Here is a 19,212-nt window from a genome sequence, read left to right as displayed (position 1 = left end):
GGTTAAACATGCAGACTTGTGTAAGACCACAAAATTTAGTATCCCAGAAATACAATTTTCCGTAATCAACACCTCAATATAATATATATAATCAATGAATCTACAGTATATGAATGACAGTTGCTTAATTATTGCTTTCCTACATCCATTTGAAGGTTGACCTGATCTGTTGTAGATGTCTATTGGATCTTTTGTTAATTTTTGGGTTGCTGTCTCACTGAAATATATATATACAACATTACATTGACCTATAATGATTTACTTTCATAAATTGTGACTTGGATGGAGAGTTGTCGCATTGGCACTCATACCACATCTTTTTATATCTATTGACTTATTTTAGCATACTTTTACTGTAAAGGCATTGGCCAATATTTTCTCAAATCCATGACGACTAATTCTAACTGCTAAAACTCTTTGTTGGTTGTTCTTGCTTGCCCATCCACAACGATACATCATCCACAGAAAATTAGTTTTTATCCATGACATTCTGTCATAACTGAATTGTTCCCCACCAAATCTACAAACAATTAAATGACATGATCGTGATGATTATTTAATTGTATCATGGCTGTGTATTTAAATAGTTTCTTAGAAGGCAATCATTTGTCAATTTGAAGGACCAGATGTCAGATGTTATTGTAACTCTATTGGCACAGTAACGAACACAGGGATATACATGATTCACAATAATGTACAACCATTCTTTCAATGATTATACCTCTAAATGATATTTCTAGAAGATAATTTTCAATCTTAAGCTAATAATTGAGTGGCAGAGTTTGCAAAAACTTTTTTTCCCTCCCTGGTGGTCCTTGAAGAAAATATGCTGGTCCTCACTATTATTTCTAATGCAAAATACTAAAATTGTGTCAGTCCTTTGTAAAATTTTGGTGGTCAAATCCTTAGGACCACCACATTTCAAAAACTCTAAAGTGGTATCTGATTTCCTCAATTAAGTAAACTAGATTGTATGACGTCATTCATGTAAGCTTAAGTCATTGTTCTTGCTTGTGAAAATATCAATCAGTGTATCTCCATGTAGCCATATTCAGTTGATATTGTAGCTCAGCCTTCACTGCCAGAGAAACTTGATCTGGTTTGAAGATGAAGAACACCAATAAATGTAATGTTCCTTAAAATTCAGAAATTGTTGTGATTAATAAGAATACATGTATCTGTGTATGTTTATGTAGAAATGGTAAAATTAGTAAAATAGAACAAATGTTGATCACTTAAAACATTTGTAAAACAATGTAAAATAATATCCACAGAAAAATTCTGAGAAAAAATTCTATAGTAATGTCAAACTCAGACATGTCAAACTTTTTTCACCTCAATGTAGACTAATTTAAAAATGGGGCCCAATATCCAAAATAGTAATACATGTACAAGGTAAAAAAAACAAACAATTAAATATTTTAAATTAATCCCTTGAATTGGTTAAAAGATTTGTATTTATTTTCAATTGAAGATTTCTTGCTAAAGTGTACATGTGTATAAGGCAATACTGTGCAATTGAATATTTCTTGCTATTGCTCAATACTGTGCAGTTGTGCAAAACTGTGCTGTTGCAGAATTGATGATTTCTTACTATTGAGCAATGCTCATGATACTGAGCAATTGAAGATTTCTTGCAATTGCCTAACACTGTGCTATTGATATGGAACCTTGTGGTTCAATTTCAGAGAGATCTACATACACTCACACAAAAGTGATTGTCCAGAAACTACAAACATGCTTGTTTTGGTTCAATTTTTGTCCCTAATTCCCCAACGGTTATTACTATAACACTGTATATATACATGTATATCCCAACCTTTTTTATGTGGTATTGAACCTTCTGGTAAAACTTCATAGAGATCCATTCACTTTAAAAACTAAAGTTATTGTCCTGAAACCATTATGCATGTTAAATGTTTCGAACGAAAAAAATTTGGGTTGTATTTAAAAGTTCAGCTTCTAGGTGGACTATGAAATCCTATTTACCATCAACACCACAGGCCCAACAGACCAACATGGCTTGAAAAATGTTTTGGGCCTGTTAGAATCAAACTAAAATGTTTGTAAAAATTCAGCTTAAAATGTAATCTTGAATATAAAAAAGAAGATGTGGTATGATTGCCAATGAGACAAGTCTCCACACGGAGAAATTAACAACTACATGTACATGATGTATAAGGTCACTTTATGGCCTTCAACAATCCTTCACTTAATTTGTGTTACTGCTACAGGCAAGGATATATCACAAGAATTTACAATCATTCATTACCACTTAAGGCTTCTTTTTCTCATTTTTCATTTACTGATCTTGAAATTTTTTTACCTTTGATTTTGTACTGCGTATTTAGCAATAGCTGGATTAAATGCTTGATACACAATAACACTGCGATCATCATACTGTGCTAGGATATGCTTTCCCTCTCTAGGCCATGAATCCCTCTGAAGGATATATTTTGCAATGTCTATACCTTTTGGTACTAAACACTGAGAATAGTTTATGCTGCAGGCCATATCAGATTTTTCAATTTCTGTGTCCTCCGTCTGCTTTTCAAGTGTCATATCATCGACTCCCTGTGAACTAGCCATTGTGAATTAAATCTGTTGAGTTGGTTGTTTTCCCAGAATATATGTTGTTGAAATGACTAATGTCATTGCACAACATTTGTCAATAACATCAATTTCAAAGTGAAAGTGAAACCGGAAGCGCCGATCAACAACTAGAATAGAGCAATCCACTAAAAAAATAGATCTAAAGTAGTCGTCAAAATATTATCATAAACACTCTTTTTAGGTCGTTATTTCTAACTTCTTATAGTAAAAACAAAATTAATTGCACATTTTTTTTACAGATAAAGTAAAAGAATACAATTCACAACATTTACCATTTAGAATAATCCGCCAACAGAAACTCACGAGATCTACTTGTTAGGACGAGATTTGCCTGAAAATGGCTTCTCGTAGCCATGTGGATGTGAACGAAAGGCGACTCAGACCTATTTATGGTCCGTTTATATATTTTATATGCATAAATCGTACTCTTATGAATATACAGACACAGAGAACAATATGAATATAACAAATCCAACCGATTTTTAACATTTCTGTACAGTAATAACCGTTTTCAGAACACATTTCTGGTTGATAATTTTTGTAAAAATCATAGAAAATGAGATGCCGCCAATGAAAGTATTTATAATCTTATGTGGTTTAGACTTGATACATCTTGACCTCTTTAATCTTCAAACATATTTTTTTAGGATTTGAATCACATTCCTTCAATGATTGTATGTAATCATGATAATCATAGAATAGAAAATAATTTTGTATTTCCCAAATTTCACTAAATTACAGAAACCAGAGCCCATATCTAAATTAAGGGCATACAATCATATACAATTGATCTATATAATTGGTCATTACAACAATGAACATCACAGTGAATATGATGATAAGTGTGCTTAAAAGGAGGGACAGTCAAACTCATCAACAGAAAATAAACTGACAGAGCCATGGCCAAAAAAGATAAACAATAGTACACAAGACACAACGTAGAAACTAAAGACTAAACAATACAAACCCTACCAAAAACTGGGGGTGATCTCAGGTGCTCCAGTAGGGTAAGCACATCCTGCTCCACTTGTTGCACCCATCGTGTTGCTTATGTTATTACAAATCCAGTATATAGTCTAATTGGGTAGGTCACATTGTTGAAAAGGGAAGGGGATTGTAGTTACGACATAAGGAACATATTTAATATCACTTGTCAAAGTAATTGATACTGTACAGTACACAATGAATAAATTAATTAGACATTGGATTCATTTATTTTTGTGGATCGAGGAAAACTTGTTCATGAATAATTGATTTCATGGTTTTGCCAAAATACAAGCCTATGGAAAATAAGGTTTTTCGTTGAACATTTAATTATGTGACGGTTCACCTTTTCCCATGAAATCCACGAAAATTGGTATCCAACCAATAATAATTAATCCGTAGTACATCTACAAAGTTGTCAAAAACACCAAAACTATACATGCTATAGAATGATAGAATAGGAAACATTGAATAAAGACAAAAAAAGATTGATAGTGAGGATAACAGAAAGCCTTCATCAGTTAAAGATGTAAAATAGAATCTTGTTAATGTATGCTGAATTTCATTAGAAATCTTGAATTAATACAAATTATAAAATGAACATTACAATTCTAAAAATTAGAAATTCACAGAAATTAAGTAATTTTATAATAGACAATGTTGCATATGAATACATCTGGATTTAAACAACACATCCATGTGCTGTGGTCTGCACTGCAAAATAAATAATTACAAATTTTTTGTGCCTTACTACAACTGACACCAATTTTGATCCAATTTGATAAATGATTTCTCCAAACAACAACTTTTGAACCATGATGTGTTGATTACAGAATAATATTGCAGAAAAAAATTTTGCTCTTGAGAATTCTAGATAATAGAATATGGTTTTCTTAATATGATTTTTTGCCCCGCTTTGATGGGTTCATTAAAAGACCTAATTTTACCCCATGAAAGCTTAGTAGTAGAAAAATCTTTATTTACTCAATATGTATTGACAAAAATGAGCATGTTTAAACCACAAAATTTAGATACAAGTATATACATAACATACAAACGTTAAATACAATTTATGTTTCATGGTTTTAGAAAATTAAACACTTTCTTGGAATCTGATGTGCATTGATTTTCCAATCCATTCTACTATTGAGTATTGTTATCCATATACTGTGAAAGTACTTTTATTTGTTGGGTACCAATTTTCGTGGTTGACTTTTTTATGTATATTCATGATATTGATTCATAATTTCATATTGACAACAGATGGATAATTTTAAAATCTATAGATCAATATCTTGAATATACTGAGCACTATAATAAGAACTGGTGTTTTTAAAAAATATGAAGATTTACCAAGATAAAAATTATTAGAAGGTATTTATGAAGATAAAAATTATTAGAACACTTCTTTAATTATAGATTGTCTTGATAATGGAAACAACAAAAAGGCAGTACAGGAAGCTGACAAAGTGTTAAAGAAACAGAAAGATCTACAATGTGCTAAAGTAGGTATCTTTTATTATCACTGCCCTGTCAATAATGAGGTAGTAAGTTTAAACGCTGCAGGCAGGTGTGTTTGACCCCAATCATAATTGATGCAGATTGTCAGTTTTCCATCTAAGGTTGGTGGTTCTCTTTGGGCACTCCAACTTCAGACACCAATAAAAATTAGCTCCAAATAAATAGCCAGTGCTGAAAATGGCAATACACACTTCAATTGATCTGATAATCACAAACTGTAAAAGTTGTCAAATTTTCCACCAGGCCTTGAAGGCATAAAACTTTGCTCAGTGCTCGGAGCACAAAAATAATGCTCGAAACATGAAATCCAGCAATTTTATTGGTTGATTTTTGAGTCTGAGTACAAAAATCATGCTCGAAAGTTTTATGACCGTGAGGCCAGAAACAAAGAAATTTGATCTTTATTATTTTGTAAAAGTTCTCAGTTAAGGTCCAGTTTACCAGCTCTAGCAAAGCTTTGATCAATTCTCAGTTTTAATTCTGAAAAAATACTCACAAATACATTTAACTATAAAATGAACAGTTTTCCATGATGATAACTTTTTCTGCAAAGTGAGCATGGTGAGTGCAAATAATGTTTAAACTTCATAAATTTAACCTAGCATAGACTTAATTTATCTATTCCTCTGTGAATTGATTGAGATTTTATTATTTGTTAATCATGTTTGTTTCTATTTTCAGATTTTAAAAGCACTTGCTCTGTTGAGACTTGGCAGACATGATGATAGTTCTAACCTACTGGATGAAGTCCATGCCCAGCATCCTGTTGATGAGGCTACACTTCAGGCCATGTGTATCTGTTACAGAGAAACATATAAATGTAGGGATCTAACATTGAATGTGTTCGAAAAAAATGTAAAAATGGGAGAGTGTTCTTGTTCTATGTTAAAAAAGAAGTGATTATTCTTTTAATAAGTGATTCATGATCAATCGGTCCAATGTTTCTGAACAGTCAGTTCCAATTTCAGTGGGAATACAAATTTTATTTCTTTGCTAAAATGTTCAAGTTGAAATTTTAAAAACCAACATCAAAAGGTCTTAGGGATCATGAGCATGAAAAAGAGTTTCAAAATTGATGAAAATATGTGTTATTATGTGAAGCAAAATGATTGTTTGCTTGTCCTAATTGTCATTGTGTCTTAAATAGAAGTTATTCATAGTATCTAAGCTATAAATGGAACAAATAATCTGGAATATTATTACAACTGGAACAAATATTGCAAACTGAAACAGAATTAAACGGTATAGAATAATTATTACAACAGTTTTACAGGGAACTTCTGTACATGCTGTAAGGCGGAAAAAATATATGTTGACAGATGCACTACATAGACCTCTCAGCAGCTGAGGCCGTTTCCAATATTTGAATGATATATGTCATTTATATATTATGCCAGTCTGCGACGTTAAGCGGTAGCCCGAAGCCCGTGTCTAGTTTAAATAAGCTCGGACTAGTTAACGTCCACTGCCGATAGTCCGACCAGTCTCTTGCATATCTGTGTGCACTCTTTTAATCGTTGCTGTAAGTTAACGCAAAATGTCACTCAACGCCATCGATATTAATAAACTGATACTCTCTTCCTTGCAAAACTTCCGTAAACCAGTTTTGATGGTCTCCCTAATAACCGATCGTTTAAAATAAAAAATAAGCGCGAAAACGGTCAGTACCACGTGTTTTGAAAATGTCAAATTTTGGTATTTATTGATTGATTTATGTTGCATAGACTGAATAAAATATAATCATAACAGAAAATAAAAAAAACATTGAAATTTTTGCGTCGGAATATATTAATTCGTAACTGCCAGCTTGACATCTTGTGTATTTTAGACGATTGGTTATTAGGACGACTTCAGTGACTGGTTACCGTTAATTTTATGAAGAAGTGGAACCAGTTTTGTTTTCATTTCGAAAGTGAACACATAATTTTGGTCACAAACATCGTTTAATATACAAGGCTTCACTGTTGGAAAGTGCGAGACCATGAAAGGCACCAAATAGGCCGTCTCGCAAGTCCGACCAAGTTAAGGAGGCTAAAAAAACGAGGATAAACGGGTCCGAGAATTTAAAACTCATTGGACGGACGGTCGTCCCTGACCCTGGCTCCAGTGAGTACGAGAATCTAGGATCATCTAGTTATGTTTTGTAGCTACTGTAAGGAGCAGGGAAAATTTGTATCTTTATTTGTATTTGTATTTGAACAGGAGTTGTTCAGCAAATTGAAAAATAATATGAAAAATTATGAAGAATAAAATTTTAACTGATTGATTTTCTTCTTTTCTTGGTCTGCATCAGAAAGCATGATCTCTTTAACTTCCAAAGTCAAATTTGAATGAGAAATGTGATGGCAAGGGGTTTATATCTACATGTATACATTTATTTTACATGTATGTCTTAAATTCAAAGAAAAGAGTCTTAAACAGTCACTGTCTTGTCAACAGTTTTGAGAAGGGTTTTTTTTAAGGAAAGTAGAATTTTTTATATTACATGGAGAAAAAACTCTATATTTTTGAAAAGTTATATACACTTCCAGATACAAAAATGTAACCTCAGAATGCAGGATTTTACATCTAATATTCCAAAATTTTCTTGGGGGGGGCATGCCCCCAAACCCCCCTAGCTGGTTCGGATCACTTTGTGATCCTCACCAGTGACACAGATTTTATTCGGTCCAGTACATATAAATTCGGACTACTAATTTTTTTTTTTAACTAGCCCATAGGGCTATTGCTTCAAATAGTTTTTGGCACAGACTGTTATGCATGTTCATTTCATAGACATTTGTTATTTCTTTCAGTGGAAGCGATAGTTGATATGTATGAAAATGCCCACAAACTAAAGCCAGACAATGAAGAGATTCTGTCAGCCTTGTTTATGGCATATGTGAGAATGGGTAACTACAAGAAACAACAACAGACAGCCATGTCCTTACACAGACTTCAGCCTCAGAAGAATCCTTACTATTTCTGGGCCATTATGAGTATTGTCATGCAGGTATGTTTTTAAAAAAGACCATTACGACCATTTTAGGTGGCACTCTAGTTTGAAATACTATGGTGGATTTCTGTAATCTCTAAAAATAAGCTATAAGATTTGGTAGGAATTTTAAAAGTTTGAAGTAATTTTGTTTTATAGAAAATGTCTCATATCAAATATTTTCTGCTAGACCGTGTTGCTACTTCTTATTAATGGAATCATGAATCAATAATTGTAAAAAAAATTTAACTAAAAGTTGATCTAAAATCATAATGATAATTTTGATCACCATATTCATAAGAGGTATATATTTTCATTACTATTTAGGCCAAATGAAATATATGTGTGGTTTCAGTTATCCAACAGACCTTAGTTTAAAACTTTTTTTTTTCATTTCTGAAAAATAAATTTTCAAACGATCAAATTTTGAGGATTGTAAATTAAAATAATTAATTCATAGATTTCTGTCATCTGAATTTCCATCAGAAGTAACTGTTTTTGCTAAAATGCAAGAATTCATAACAAAATGCAACAAAATTTACTAAAAACGTAAAAGACTGTCTTTATTTTGGAACCAAACACTTTTCAATGGCCAACTTCAGCTAGGGCATGTATAATATTGGTAAATATAAGATTTTTTTTCAGATTTTGACCATCCAAAATAAAAACTTAAAATAAAAAAAAATTTGCCGAACTACTAACCCTGTTTTTTTTAAATGTGTAACTGGAACCACACGTATATTTTTATTTGGCTTTAGCAGATTTTGTGTCCCCCTTATAACTCTGATATATTGATTTGTGTATGTTAATGGTATATATTATACATTGTATATTGTAGAGTCACACAGATAAGAGGCTTGGTGCCATTATGTTTTTACCATTGGCAGATCGAATGACAAAGAAATATGTAGAAGAGGGGAAAATTAATGCAGAAGCAGGTAAATGATCTTAAGTTGGCTGTGATTTACTATTTTAGTTTTCTTGAAGAGTCGTTAAAAGATTTTTTAGGTGTTGAAATGGATAATGGTTTTGTGTGAAAAAAGTTGAATTTATAACAATAAACTTGCCTTAGTTTTGTCTGATCAATTTTTAAAGAACACCTGATCAAATTAAATTGAACATGTTTAATGGACCTCTTGCAAGTATAAATAAACACTTGTATATTTTTTATGTACATAAAGTCTTCTTGGAAAGTTTAACTTGTTTCTTATCCAAACAGGTGGAAAATATCAAGTGGATAATCCAATATTTTTAAGTTCAAGAGAAACGGACAATTTCATGACAAAAGACAAAAAACAGCAGAAGACAAGTCTACTTATCATTATGCAGACAATTACTAAAGACATGAACCCCACAAAAAAGAACAATCTCATGTGCTGTAGAAGGGTACCCAGATCCTGTTCCTCATGTGGCAGCAATCATGGTTATTATAAATTAGGCCAAACAATGTCGGGTGTGAGAAAATGATATAAGGATAGCCTTATTGTTATATACATTTGTTGTATTTTGTAAATGAAACTTATCAAATTAAGAAAATAAACCAACGATCAGATTTGAAGTTTTTACACAAGGTATATGATTATTTTCAGAAGTACAGCTTTATTTGATTATACTTGAGTTGATGGAGAAGTATGAAGAGACATTAAATCTGTTAAAAGGTCCTCTTGGAGGTGAGTGTTTTTCTTCTAATTATTCTCTTTTATATGATGGTTGTTTGTGGGTAGTGTTGTGGTCTGTTATAGTGTGCTGTATGGAGGTGATTTTTTCAAGGCAAACATTAAACCATCAAAGATATTTAAATATACAGTCGATTCCACTTAATTGCATACCGCTTAATAGCATAATTCGGTTAATTGCATGCTTTTCTCCTGCACAAAACCATTTCCCATTCATCTAATGTTAAATTGTACGGTTATATGCATAGCCCCACAAGTGGCATTTCGGTTAATTGCATAGAAAATAATCGCCAGCTAGATATGCTTAGTTAAAACTGACGAGATTTTTGACCGGAAACAGCAATTTGGTAAGTATTTTTTTCTTGAATGCATCATAATTTTTTATATTATTTCAGATTTACTTCTGTGTTATTTAAATAAAGTTTTAACACAGTTTCTTTTGTGTTTATATGATTATAAAAAAGGCCTCCATGTGTACACAGGTAAAGTTTCCCATATTCTATTTTAAGCCTCGAGGTCATAAAAATGTCAATCAGCTGATTGTTGTAAAAACACAACCATTTTATGATCTTCTATCTCAAAAGATGTTAATTATTGATTGCATTTCAAACATTGTTCATAGATTACCTTTTGGTTGTATTTTTAAAGCAATAACGCCTGCTAATTATCGATCATTATCCAATGTGCAATCTCGTAATTTGGCTAGGGGTGATCTACATTTATGTTAAATATTACAGGGCATTTATATATGGTTGAAGAATTTCATATATCAATCTTTTATTTTTAATATTTTTTGAAAAGAACATTAACTTAAAATTATTATATTTTCTCACTTTCAACACTCATGTCCAGAAAATAACCCTTGCAGGGCCCCATTACCTGTTAACTGCTTTGCATATATTAGAAACCAACGAGGTTAAAGTAACAGTGTTACATCACTGTGCAATCAGTAAATACTGCATATTAAAGGCAGTTCATTACACATTTATTGTATCAAATGATTATAAACTGTGTAGCATTGGGTGCTATAAACAGTTTCGTACTAAAAACTAGGGGTATTTCCCCAGTGAGATTTACATACTGATGGAATTCCCTGCTATTTATATACCACTAAATGAAAAAGTTGATTGTTTTTTATGTTCAATGTGAAAAACATATATTGAAGTTCAATTAAAATGCCACTTTTGTCAAGATTTAAAAAAAAAAAAATGTTTTTGTGACTTCCTACTATATGGGAGGCAACTCCATAAACAGCTGATTTTCACCTGTTTCAAAAAGCACTTTGATTTGTCAGGTAAGATAGCTCCTTTCGGAGCAGGCGAACGTAGGCTGAAACTACATTTTCTTAAATCAGCCGGATAAGCTCTTCGAAATGCATATTATAAGAAATCTCAAATATATGCACAGGTTACTGATCCGTGTGTCCAAAGGTGGTCTGTTTTTAAGGTTTTTTAGGGGGAAAATGCCTAATTTCCAGCTGATAACTTGTACCAATTTGCATGTTTAAACAAGAGATGTTGGATTTTTTTTTATTTATTCAGAAAGTTCATAGAATTATCTTTCCATTGATGTATAGATATCTATATAACTATGAATATCTGACTTCTGCATGATGGGTCCACTATTACATGCCCTGTTACAGAATGACGTCACGTAAAAAACTGTTGATTGCACCCATTGTTTAACAGTTTGTTTTAATCAAAGAGTAACAATATAATTTTACATCCGGGTCATAGAAACAAATCTATTTTTAGAACAATTTTATTTTCGTATCTCAGGTAAAGGAAAAGTCGGTACATAAATAAACTAAAACTAAATGTGTTTATAAACTTTATTGAAATAATAAACAATGAAATAAAATGCATGACACTAGACAAATAACTTTTATTAGAATACATAATCATTCAATATGTTGTAAGTGGAGTATGGACGTTTATCTTTCTTCAGGATTTCCTTTACTGATCTGCACAATCGATGTTATTTGACTCCGTATTTTGGCATTTCGGATATAAGTTGAGAAAGTTGTTGCCCATAATTTGTCAACTAGTGAAGACAAAGACTCAACAAAGATTAAAAATGCCAAACAAACATTACAATCAGATATCACGGATACGGCTACCTTAGATATTAACCATAACACCTTTGTAAAGAGCCCATCAGGCACTAAAGAAATATCCAACAAAAACAATGAGAACCAAACAATGGAACAACACGAAAAAAATGTAGTGTCTCAGACAGTGGATCAAAATAATAACATGGAAAAATTTATGACATGTATGGAAAAACATTTTACCAACGCTCTTGATAAAATATGTCAACAACAAACTGACATGCTGGTTTCGAAAATGACTTCAATGGACATTGCATATAAACATACCATTGAACAAAATGAAGAAAGGTTTACTTTAATGATGGACAAAGTAGAATCTGTGATTAACAAAAAGGCTAATTTAGAAAGAGAAAATGGAGAACTAAAATGCAAAATTCAGCATATAAATCATGAAACTACACTTGAAAAAGAACTACTGAAAACCAAAATGGAAACTAAATGTGAGATGCTTACACAGAAAAATAAATCACAAAGTGACAAAATTAATAAACTAGACCTGGAACTTAGTGAAATTAACAAGGAGATGCAGGTAAGGAAAAACAAAATAGAATCATTAGAATCATCATTTACTGCTTTTCGCAAAGACATTGAAGACAAAGAAAAAGAGATTCTTAGTTTAAAAATACATGCCAGTAGTGGCGACGGAGAATTCCAAACTGTGCCAATATCTAGACCATCAAAACCATCAGTTATTCTCATGGGCACCTCAAATACTGAAAACATAGACCCTAGAATCTCACCAGACTACAATGTGCACAAAGTTACAGCATATACCCTTGACGAAACAGAAAAAGAACTCCAAAAGCTTGAGAGTGAACCAAACGTTATTGTGTTACACTCCTTAACGAACGAGTTAATGAACAAAACTCCAAATGACTGTGTTGACAGAATGACTAGGATATGCGATGATATACGTTCACGTTTCAATAATATCAAGATCGTGATCTCCTTGCCAACACCGAGGAGCGATTCTGAAGATTATAACTCAGATGGACAACTTATAACAATTCTAATGAAAACCAAGTTCAGGGGAGATGACTCTGTTATCCTATGCGACAATAGCAACTTGGCATACAAAGGACAAGTGATGAATAGATATATAGCTCAGGACCAATTTCATCTTACTCCTGATGGAACTGCTGTACTAGCTGCAAATATCCGTGACTGTATCGATAAAGCCCTTAATTTGCCTCCACGCAGTACACAGGGAAGAACTGGATATGGAAGAGGACGACCCTATAGAGGTAGAGGAGGCAGAGGCGGCAGACGTGGCTATGGACGTGGCCGTAGAGGATACCGATAGACTGTAAAAATTACCTATAGTATAAACCTCATTGATATCTTCTTTTTAAACAAATTGTACTGAGCTGTGTTGTTATTTTGAATATTATATCAGCTAAATAATCCTCAGGTAGAGAGATTATTTCAATAAACATTTTTTAGTACTATTTTTTTTTATATAACACATCGAGTAAATTAAATTTTTTTTGTGTACAACTAAAAATAGATCTAGATATACAACGTAATAGATATTCAAATATATTGTATAACCAAATACAGATATAAGAGATTTAAAAAAAAAAAGGCTAGTGTAGTGTGTACACATAAATATACAAATACATATATACGTTATTATAAGATACAATATGAAAACTAGTCTAAATATATGCAGCTGGAATGTTGGGGGGTTGCTGTCAGAACATCATGATAAGTCAAATGATAAGAATTTTTTATCAGAATTAGCACAAAATGATTTAGTTTTATTAACTGAGACCCATGTTGGTTATGAAAATCATTTGAAATTTGATAACTTTTTGTACTATCCATTCTGCAGACCAAAATCTAAAAATAACAGATATTTTGGTGGTCTAGGGATTCTCATACGTAAAGAAATTCGTAAAGGTGTAAATTTTTTGAATAACGGGACCTCAGAATACCAATGGCTAAAATTGAAGAGAGAATTTTTCAATTTAAACAAAGATATATATTTGTGCTTGATATACTATGCTCCCAAAAGCCAAACAGACCTACTGGAGATAATAGAAAAGGATATAACTGATAGTTATGGGTCTATGGGGGACATCCTGTTAGTAGGGGATCTTAATGCCAGAACTGGGTCAGAAAAAGACTATATTGATGGTGACAACACCTCCCATGTTCCTTTATTTGATGAAAATTATGATGTAGACTGTTTCACAGAGGAAAGGGTCAGTAAAGATTTAATAACTGATTCCAGAGGGAAAAACTTGCTAGAATTTTGTATAGGTAATCAGTTACGTATCTTGAATGGGCGTATGTGTGGTGATAGCACGGGTAAATTTACATGTTTCAAACCTAATGGATGCAGTGTAGTTGATTATGCTTTAGTTTCTCAAAGCCTACTCCAGCAAATTTTATATTTTAATGTATCAGATTTTAAGGCAAATTTTTCTGATTGCCATTGCAAAATCACTTTTAAGATTTTAGCATCTTTCCAATTGGAGAAAAATAAAAGTCATATGAAAGACTTTCCTTTGAGGTATAAATGGGACACAGAAAGTATTCAAAATTTCCAGGAATCATTTACACATCCTGTCATACAAAATGAGCTAAAATATTTTTTAAATAACAAAATTATCTTAGACAAAAAGAATGTGAATGATGCCACATATAGTATTCATTCAATATACGAAAAAGTGTGCAAAGTATCACTAAAAAAGAAGAAGAAAAGGGTAAAAACATGTAATCATAAAAAATGGTTTGACCAAGATTTAAAAAGTTTGAAAAAACATGTTAATGATAAAGCTATATTAATGTCAAAATTTCCGAAAGATCCGATAGTGCGTGGCTCTTTTTTTAAACTTAATAAACAATTTGCCAAACTAAGGAGGAAAAAGAAAAGAGAATTTAGAGAAAATATTTTGGACCGTTTAAGCAATCTAGAATCAGAAAATCCAAAGGATTATTGGAACCTTGTCAATCAACTCCGTCTTGAAAATAATTCAGAAACTAAAAACAACATAGATGGTGACATTTGGTATAAATATTTCTCTGACTTGTCATCCATTCCTGAAAATGAACACATAAAGTCCAAGATAAAAGAGATAAAGAGTAAACTTGAACTATTAGAAAAGAAAAACTTTGGATTCAGTGAGATTGACTTTAAAATCACCCCTGGTGAACTCCAAAAAGCCCTGAGGCAATTAAAATCTGGGAAAAGTCCAGGTCTAGACACTATTACAAATGAAATGTTAAAAGTTTCACAGAGTTATATGCAAGATTGCTTACTAAAACTTTTTAATGCCATTCTTCTATCTGGCATTTATCCCAGTAATTGGTCTGAGAGCTACATTACTCCTATATTCAAATCTGATAACCCGCAGAACCCTGAAAATTACAGAGGTATTGCCATCAATAATAGTCTTGGCAAACTTTTCAATACCATTCTGTATAACAGACTTGATAAATTTTTATCTGATAATAATATCATAAACAAAACTCAAATTGGTTTTTCTAAGAAAGCTCGCACTTCGGATCACATTTTTGTACTAAAATGTCTCATAGAAAAATATGTTAAAAGAGGCAAAGGTAAATTGTATGTATGTTTTGTAGATTTTCGCAAGGCCTTTGACAAGGTTATTCATATTGGTATATTATACAAATTATTACAGCATACAAATAATGGTATTTTTTATAACATTTTGAAATCTATGTATAGTAACGACAAAGTGTGTGTTAAAGTAGAAGACAAAATAACTGATTTTTTTAGATATAATGTTGGTGTACGACAAGGTGACGTTTTGAGTCCCACATTGTTTAAACTGTTTATTAATGATTTGCCAGATATATTATCTAACAATTATGATGATGTCAATTTAAATGATGAAAAGATACCATGTCTACTTTATGCTGATGATCTTGTATTAATATCTGACTCAAAAGAAGGGCTTCAGAAGAGACTTGATACTTTGTGCACATTCTGCAAAGATTGGTGTATGGAAATAAATGTGAAGAAAACCAAGATTATAATATTCAATAGGAGTGGTAGACTCCTTAATGAAAATTTTAATGTAGGAAATAATTCTATTGAATGTGTTAAACAATACAAATATCTTGGCATAGTCATCCAAAATACTGGAAACTTTAATGAAGCCAGGAAACAATTATTCCAAAAAGGTCAAAAGGCCAGTTTTAAACTTTATAAAGATTTGAAATCATCTAATCCTCCTATTAAAACTCTTTTGCATTTATTTGATCACTGTATACAGCCAATTGTAACTTATGGTTGTGAAAATTGGGGTGTTATTAACATTACTTCTAAAAGGAAAAATTTGTCCCTTTATGACATATTTAAAGATTGGGAGTTTGAGAAGCTAAATTTGAAATTTTGTAAGTATATTATTGGTGTTACAAAGATGTGCACAAATGTAGCAGTCCTGTCTGAATTGGGTAGATATCCTCTTTATATAAATTTGCTAACACATATGTTTATGTATTGGCATAGACTAGAGAATTCTCCATCTGATTTATTGAAAAATGCTTATGCTGAGTTAAAAATGATAGAAAGTAAAGGTCAAACCAGTTCCAATAATTCATGGCTCTCTAATATCATTTTCTACAGTGAAAAATTGGGTATTGACCTAAATATATGTAAAAATCTAGGAAAAAATAAATTTAAAAACTTATTGAAAAAACAGCTCAAATCAAATTTTCAAAATGATTGGGAGAAAATGCGAGATTTTTATTTACAGAATCAAGGCAAATTGGACACTTATTTTTCATTCAAAAAGTCATTTGACTATGAAAATTATTTAGATTTAAAGCACCCACAAAAACATTTATTAACAAAATACAGACTTAGCAATCACTGTTTAAGAATAGAAACTGGCAGACATGAACGAATTACCAATGTATGTGGTAAATATGAAATATTACCTCGACATGAGAGGATATGTTTATATTGTAATACAAATTGTATTGAAAATGAAATGCACTTTCTTCTGGAATGCCCTATTTACAATAACCTCAGAAGAGATATCACTGATTATATAAAAAAATACCCCAGTTTAGATAGTTTAAATATAAATGATCTTTTTTCATGGATCATGATTAATGAAGATAGCAGATTTCTATCTATTTTATGTGCATACCTGGATAAAGGCCTGCAACTAAGAAAATCAGAAAATTAGTTAGATACTCTAAAATATATCAAAATTATCTCCCCTTGACCACTGATCCTTTCTTCATGCATTTGAATTTCAATTATTATTTTATGTTTCTTTAATCACTCTGTAATGTTTATGTCATGTTGTAATTAATGTTATGCTCTTAATGGGCCCTTTAATTTGGAAAATAAAAATATTGTATTGTATTGTATTGTATTGTATAAGCATACTCCGCTTTATTGCATAATTTCGTCTGACAAATAGGCTATGCAAATAACCGGAATGTACTGTACTAGCATACTTGGCAAATATTGTCATTATAACATTAGGTTACTTTAAAATGTAATGTTCTGTCTATATTAAAAGTGATTGTTCTCAATGATTGTAATAATTAATGCCAAAAACTAGGCAGACAGTTTTGCTGTTGCTTCGAGTATTAAACATCCATTCATGAACTTTTTATACGACCCAAACAAATTTTAGGATCATCTAATGATATGCATCGTCGTAGTCATCCGAAGACACATTGGTTTCCGGATAATAACTTTAGTTTAAGTAAATAGATCTTTATGAAATTTTTTCGAAAGGTTCAATACCACAAAATGAAGGTTGGGATTAATTTTGGGGATGATGGTCCCAACTGTTTAGGAATTAGGGGCCCAAAACAAGCATTTTTCTAGTTTCAGGATAATAACTTGTGTACAAGTATTTCATTTGCTCTGAAATTATATCGCAATGTTTAAAAACACAAGTAGAAGGTTTGGATTCATTTTTAGGGTTATGGGACCAAAGTTTAGGAATTAAGGGGCCAAAACAAGCATTTTTATAGTTTCCAGACAATAACTTGTGTGTAATTGTATGGATCTCTCTGAAATTGTACCACAACATACCATGTAACAAAGGTGAGGTTGGGATTAAGTTTTGGGTTAATTGCCCGAAATATGTAGGATTTAAGGGCCAAAAAGAAGCATGTTTCTAGTTTCCAAACAATCATGACAATAACTTGTGTTTAAGTGTATGGATCTCTCTGAAATTGTACTACAAGGTTCAATACTACAAAAGAAAGCATGGGATTGAGTTTAAGGGTTATTGCTCCAATGGGGGGTTTAAGAATAAATGAAATGTGAGAGGAACTGTTTTGATTTCAGAAATATATATATATATATATATATATATAAAAGTCTATAAAAACGACCAACCAGCAAATTTACTATGTACCGGATCGTCTAGAATAGGCGATACTATGCAGATAAGGAAAAAATTATATCAGTCTAAAGATTTGCACAACGGTACTGATATAAGATGTTATAATACGAAAATGTTGTTATTAAATCGGGCTGACAAATATTTCGGCTCAACAAATGGCCTTCTTCAAGTGTCACAAGTTTTAACAATACTGATACATAATGTATAAGGTGTAAAAATAGATCAGTAATAATACAGGTAAGTTTTGGTCGATTGATTTTAATCCAAAAGCCTGAATATCATAATATAAACAAAACACTATAAATCAATATACGTGACTGTGTATATTAACAATAAAAATGAGTGAAAAAACAAAAACACTAGTATTTCTTATTGATGCCGTTTGGATGATGTAACTTACCTGTATTATTACTGATCTATTTTTACACCTTATACATTATGTATCAGTATTGTTAAAACTTGTGACACTTGAAGAAGGCCATTTGTTGAGCCGAAATATTTGTCAGCCCGATTTAATAACAACATTTTCGTATTATAACATCTTATATCAGTACCGTTGTGCAAATCTTTAGACTGATATATATATATATATATATATGTATCAGATATCTCAATATGAGCTTTTAGTATTGTGATACTCACCCAGTTGCATTAATCTCATGAATAAAAACCTCTCAATAATTTCTAAAGTTTATTTTTGTGTTTTCTTCTTCATAAAAACGCAATAAATTTTCAATTTTTTTCTACCTACCTGCAAAAATTATAAGATTTTTTAATTTTTTTCTTCAGAAAAGCTGACAAGTGAATTACTCTACCAAGAAACAAGAGAAGCAGAACTATATACAAAGTTAGAACGATGGCCTGAAGCTAATGCAGCCTATAAAAAACTGATAAAAGAATAGTAAGTGCTATAAATAAACTCATCATAGATACCAGGATTCAAATTTTATATTTGCGCGAGACGTGCATTTCGTCTACAGAAGA

General features: G+C 31.5%; 2 protein-coding genes across 2 annotated transcripts in view; one reads left to right on the top strand and one right to left on the bottom strand.

Moving 5' to 3' along the window:
- Nucleotides 1–2,722, bottom strand: part of LOC143076467 (uncharacterized) — a 50,054-nt gene extending 47,332 nt beyond the window's left edge. Inside the window, exons 1-2 of the mRNA XM_076252255.1 lie at nucleotides 2,327–2,722; nucleotides 349–520 (exon numbers count right to left, since the gene is read on the bottom strand). Of these exons, the coding sequence (XP_076108370.1) occupies nucleotides 349–520; nucleotides 2,327–2,589 (435 nt within the window). The 5' untranslated portion in view covers nucleotides 2,590–2,722. The remainder of the gene's footprint in view (nucleotides 1–348; nucleotides 521–2,326) is intronic.
- A 183-nt stretch (nucleotides 2,723–2,905) lies between these two features.
- The window catches only part of LOC143076462 (N-alpha-acetyltransferase 25, NatB auxiliary subunit-like), a 37,914-nt gene continuing 21,607 nt past the window's right edge, over nucleotides 2,906–19,212 (top strand). The window contains exons 1-7 of the mRNA XM_076252253.1: nucleotides 2,906–3,005; nucleotides 5,017–5,102; nucleotides 5,800–5,938; nucleotides 7,914–8,110; nucleotides 8,931–9,030; nucleotides 9,682–9,762; nucleotides 19,018–19,129. Coding sequence (XP_076108368.1) covers nucleotides 2,951–3,005; nucleotides 5,017–5,102; nucleotides 5,800–5,938; nucleotides 7,914–8,110; nucleotides 8,931–9,030; nucleotides 9,682–9,762; nucleotides 19,018–19,129 — 770 coding nt within the window. The 5' untranslated portion in view covers nucleotides 2,906–2,950. The remainder of the gene's footprint in view (nucleotides 3,006–5,016; nucleotides 5,103–5,799; nucleotides 5,939–7,913; nucleotides 8,111–8,930; nucleotides 9,031–9,681; nucleotides 9,763–19,017; nucleotides 19,130–19,212) is intronic.

The sequence above is a fragment of the Mytilus galloprovincialis genome, chromosome 5, assembly GCF_965363235.1.
Source record: "Mytilus galloprovincialis chromosome 5, xbMytGall1.hap1.1, whole genome shotgun sequence".
In the NCBI taxonomy this organism is placed as follows: Eukaryota; Metazoa; Mollusca; class Bivalvia; order Mytilida; family Mytilidae; genus Mytilus; species Mytilus galloprovincialis.
Note: the sequence above shows the minus strand (reverse complement) of the source record. Positions and strands in the feature narration are given on the sequence as shown.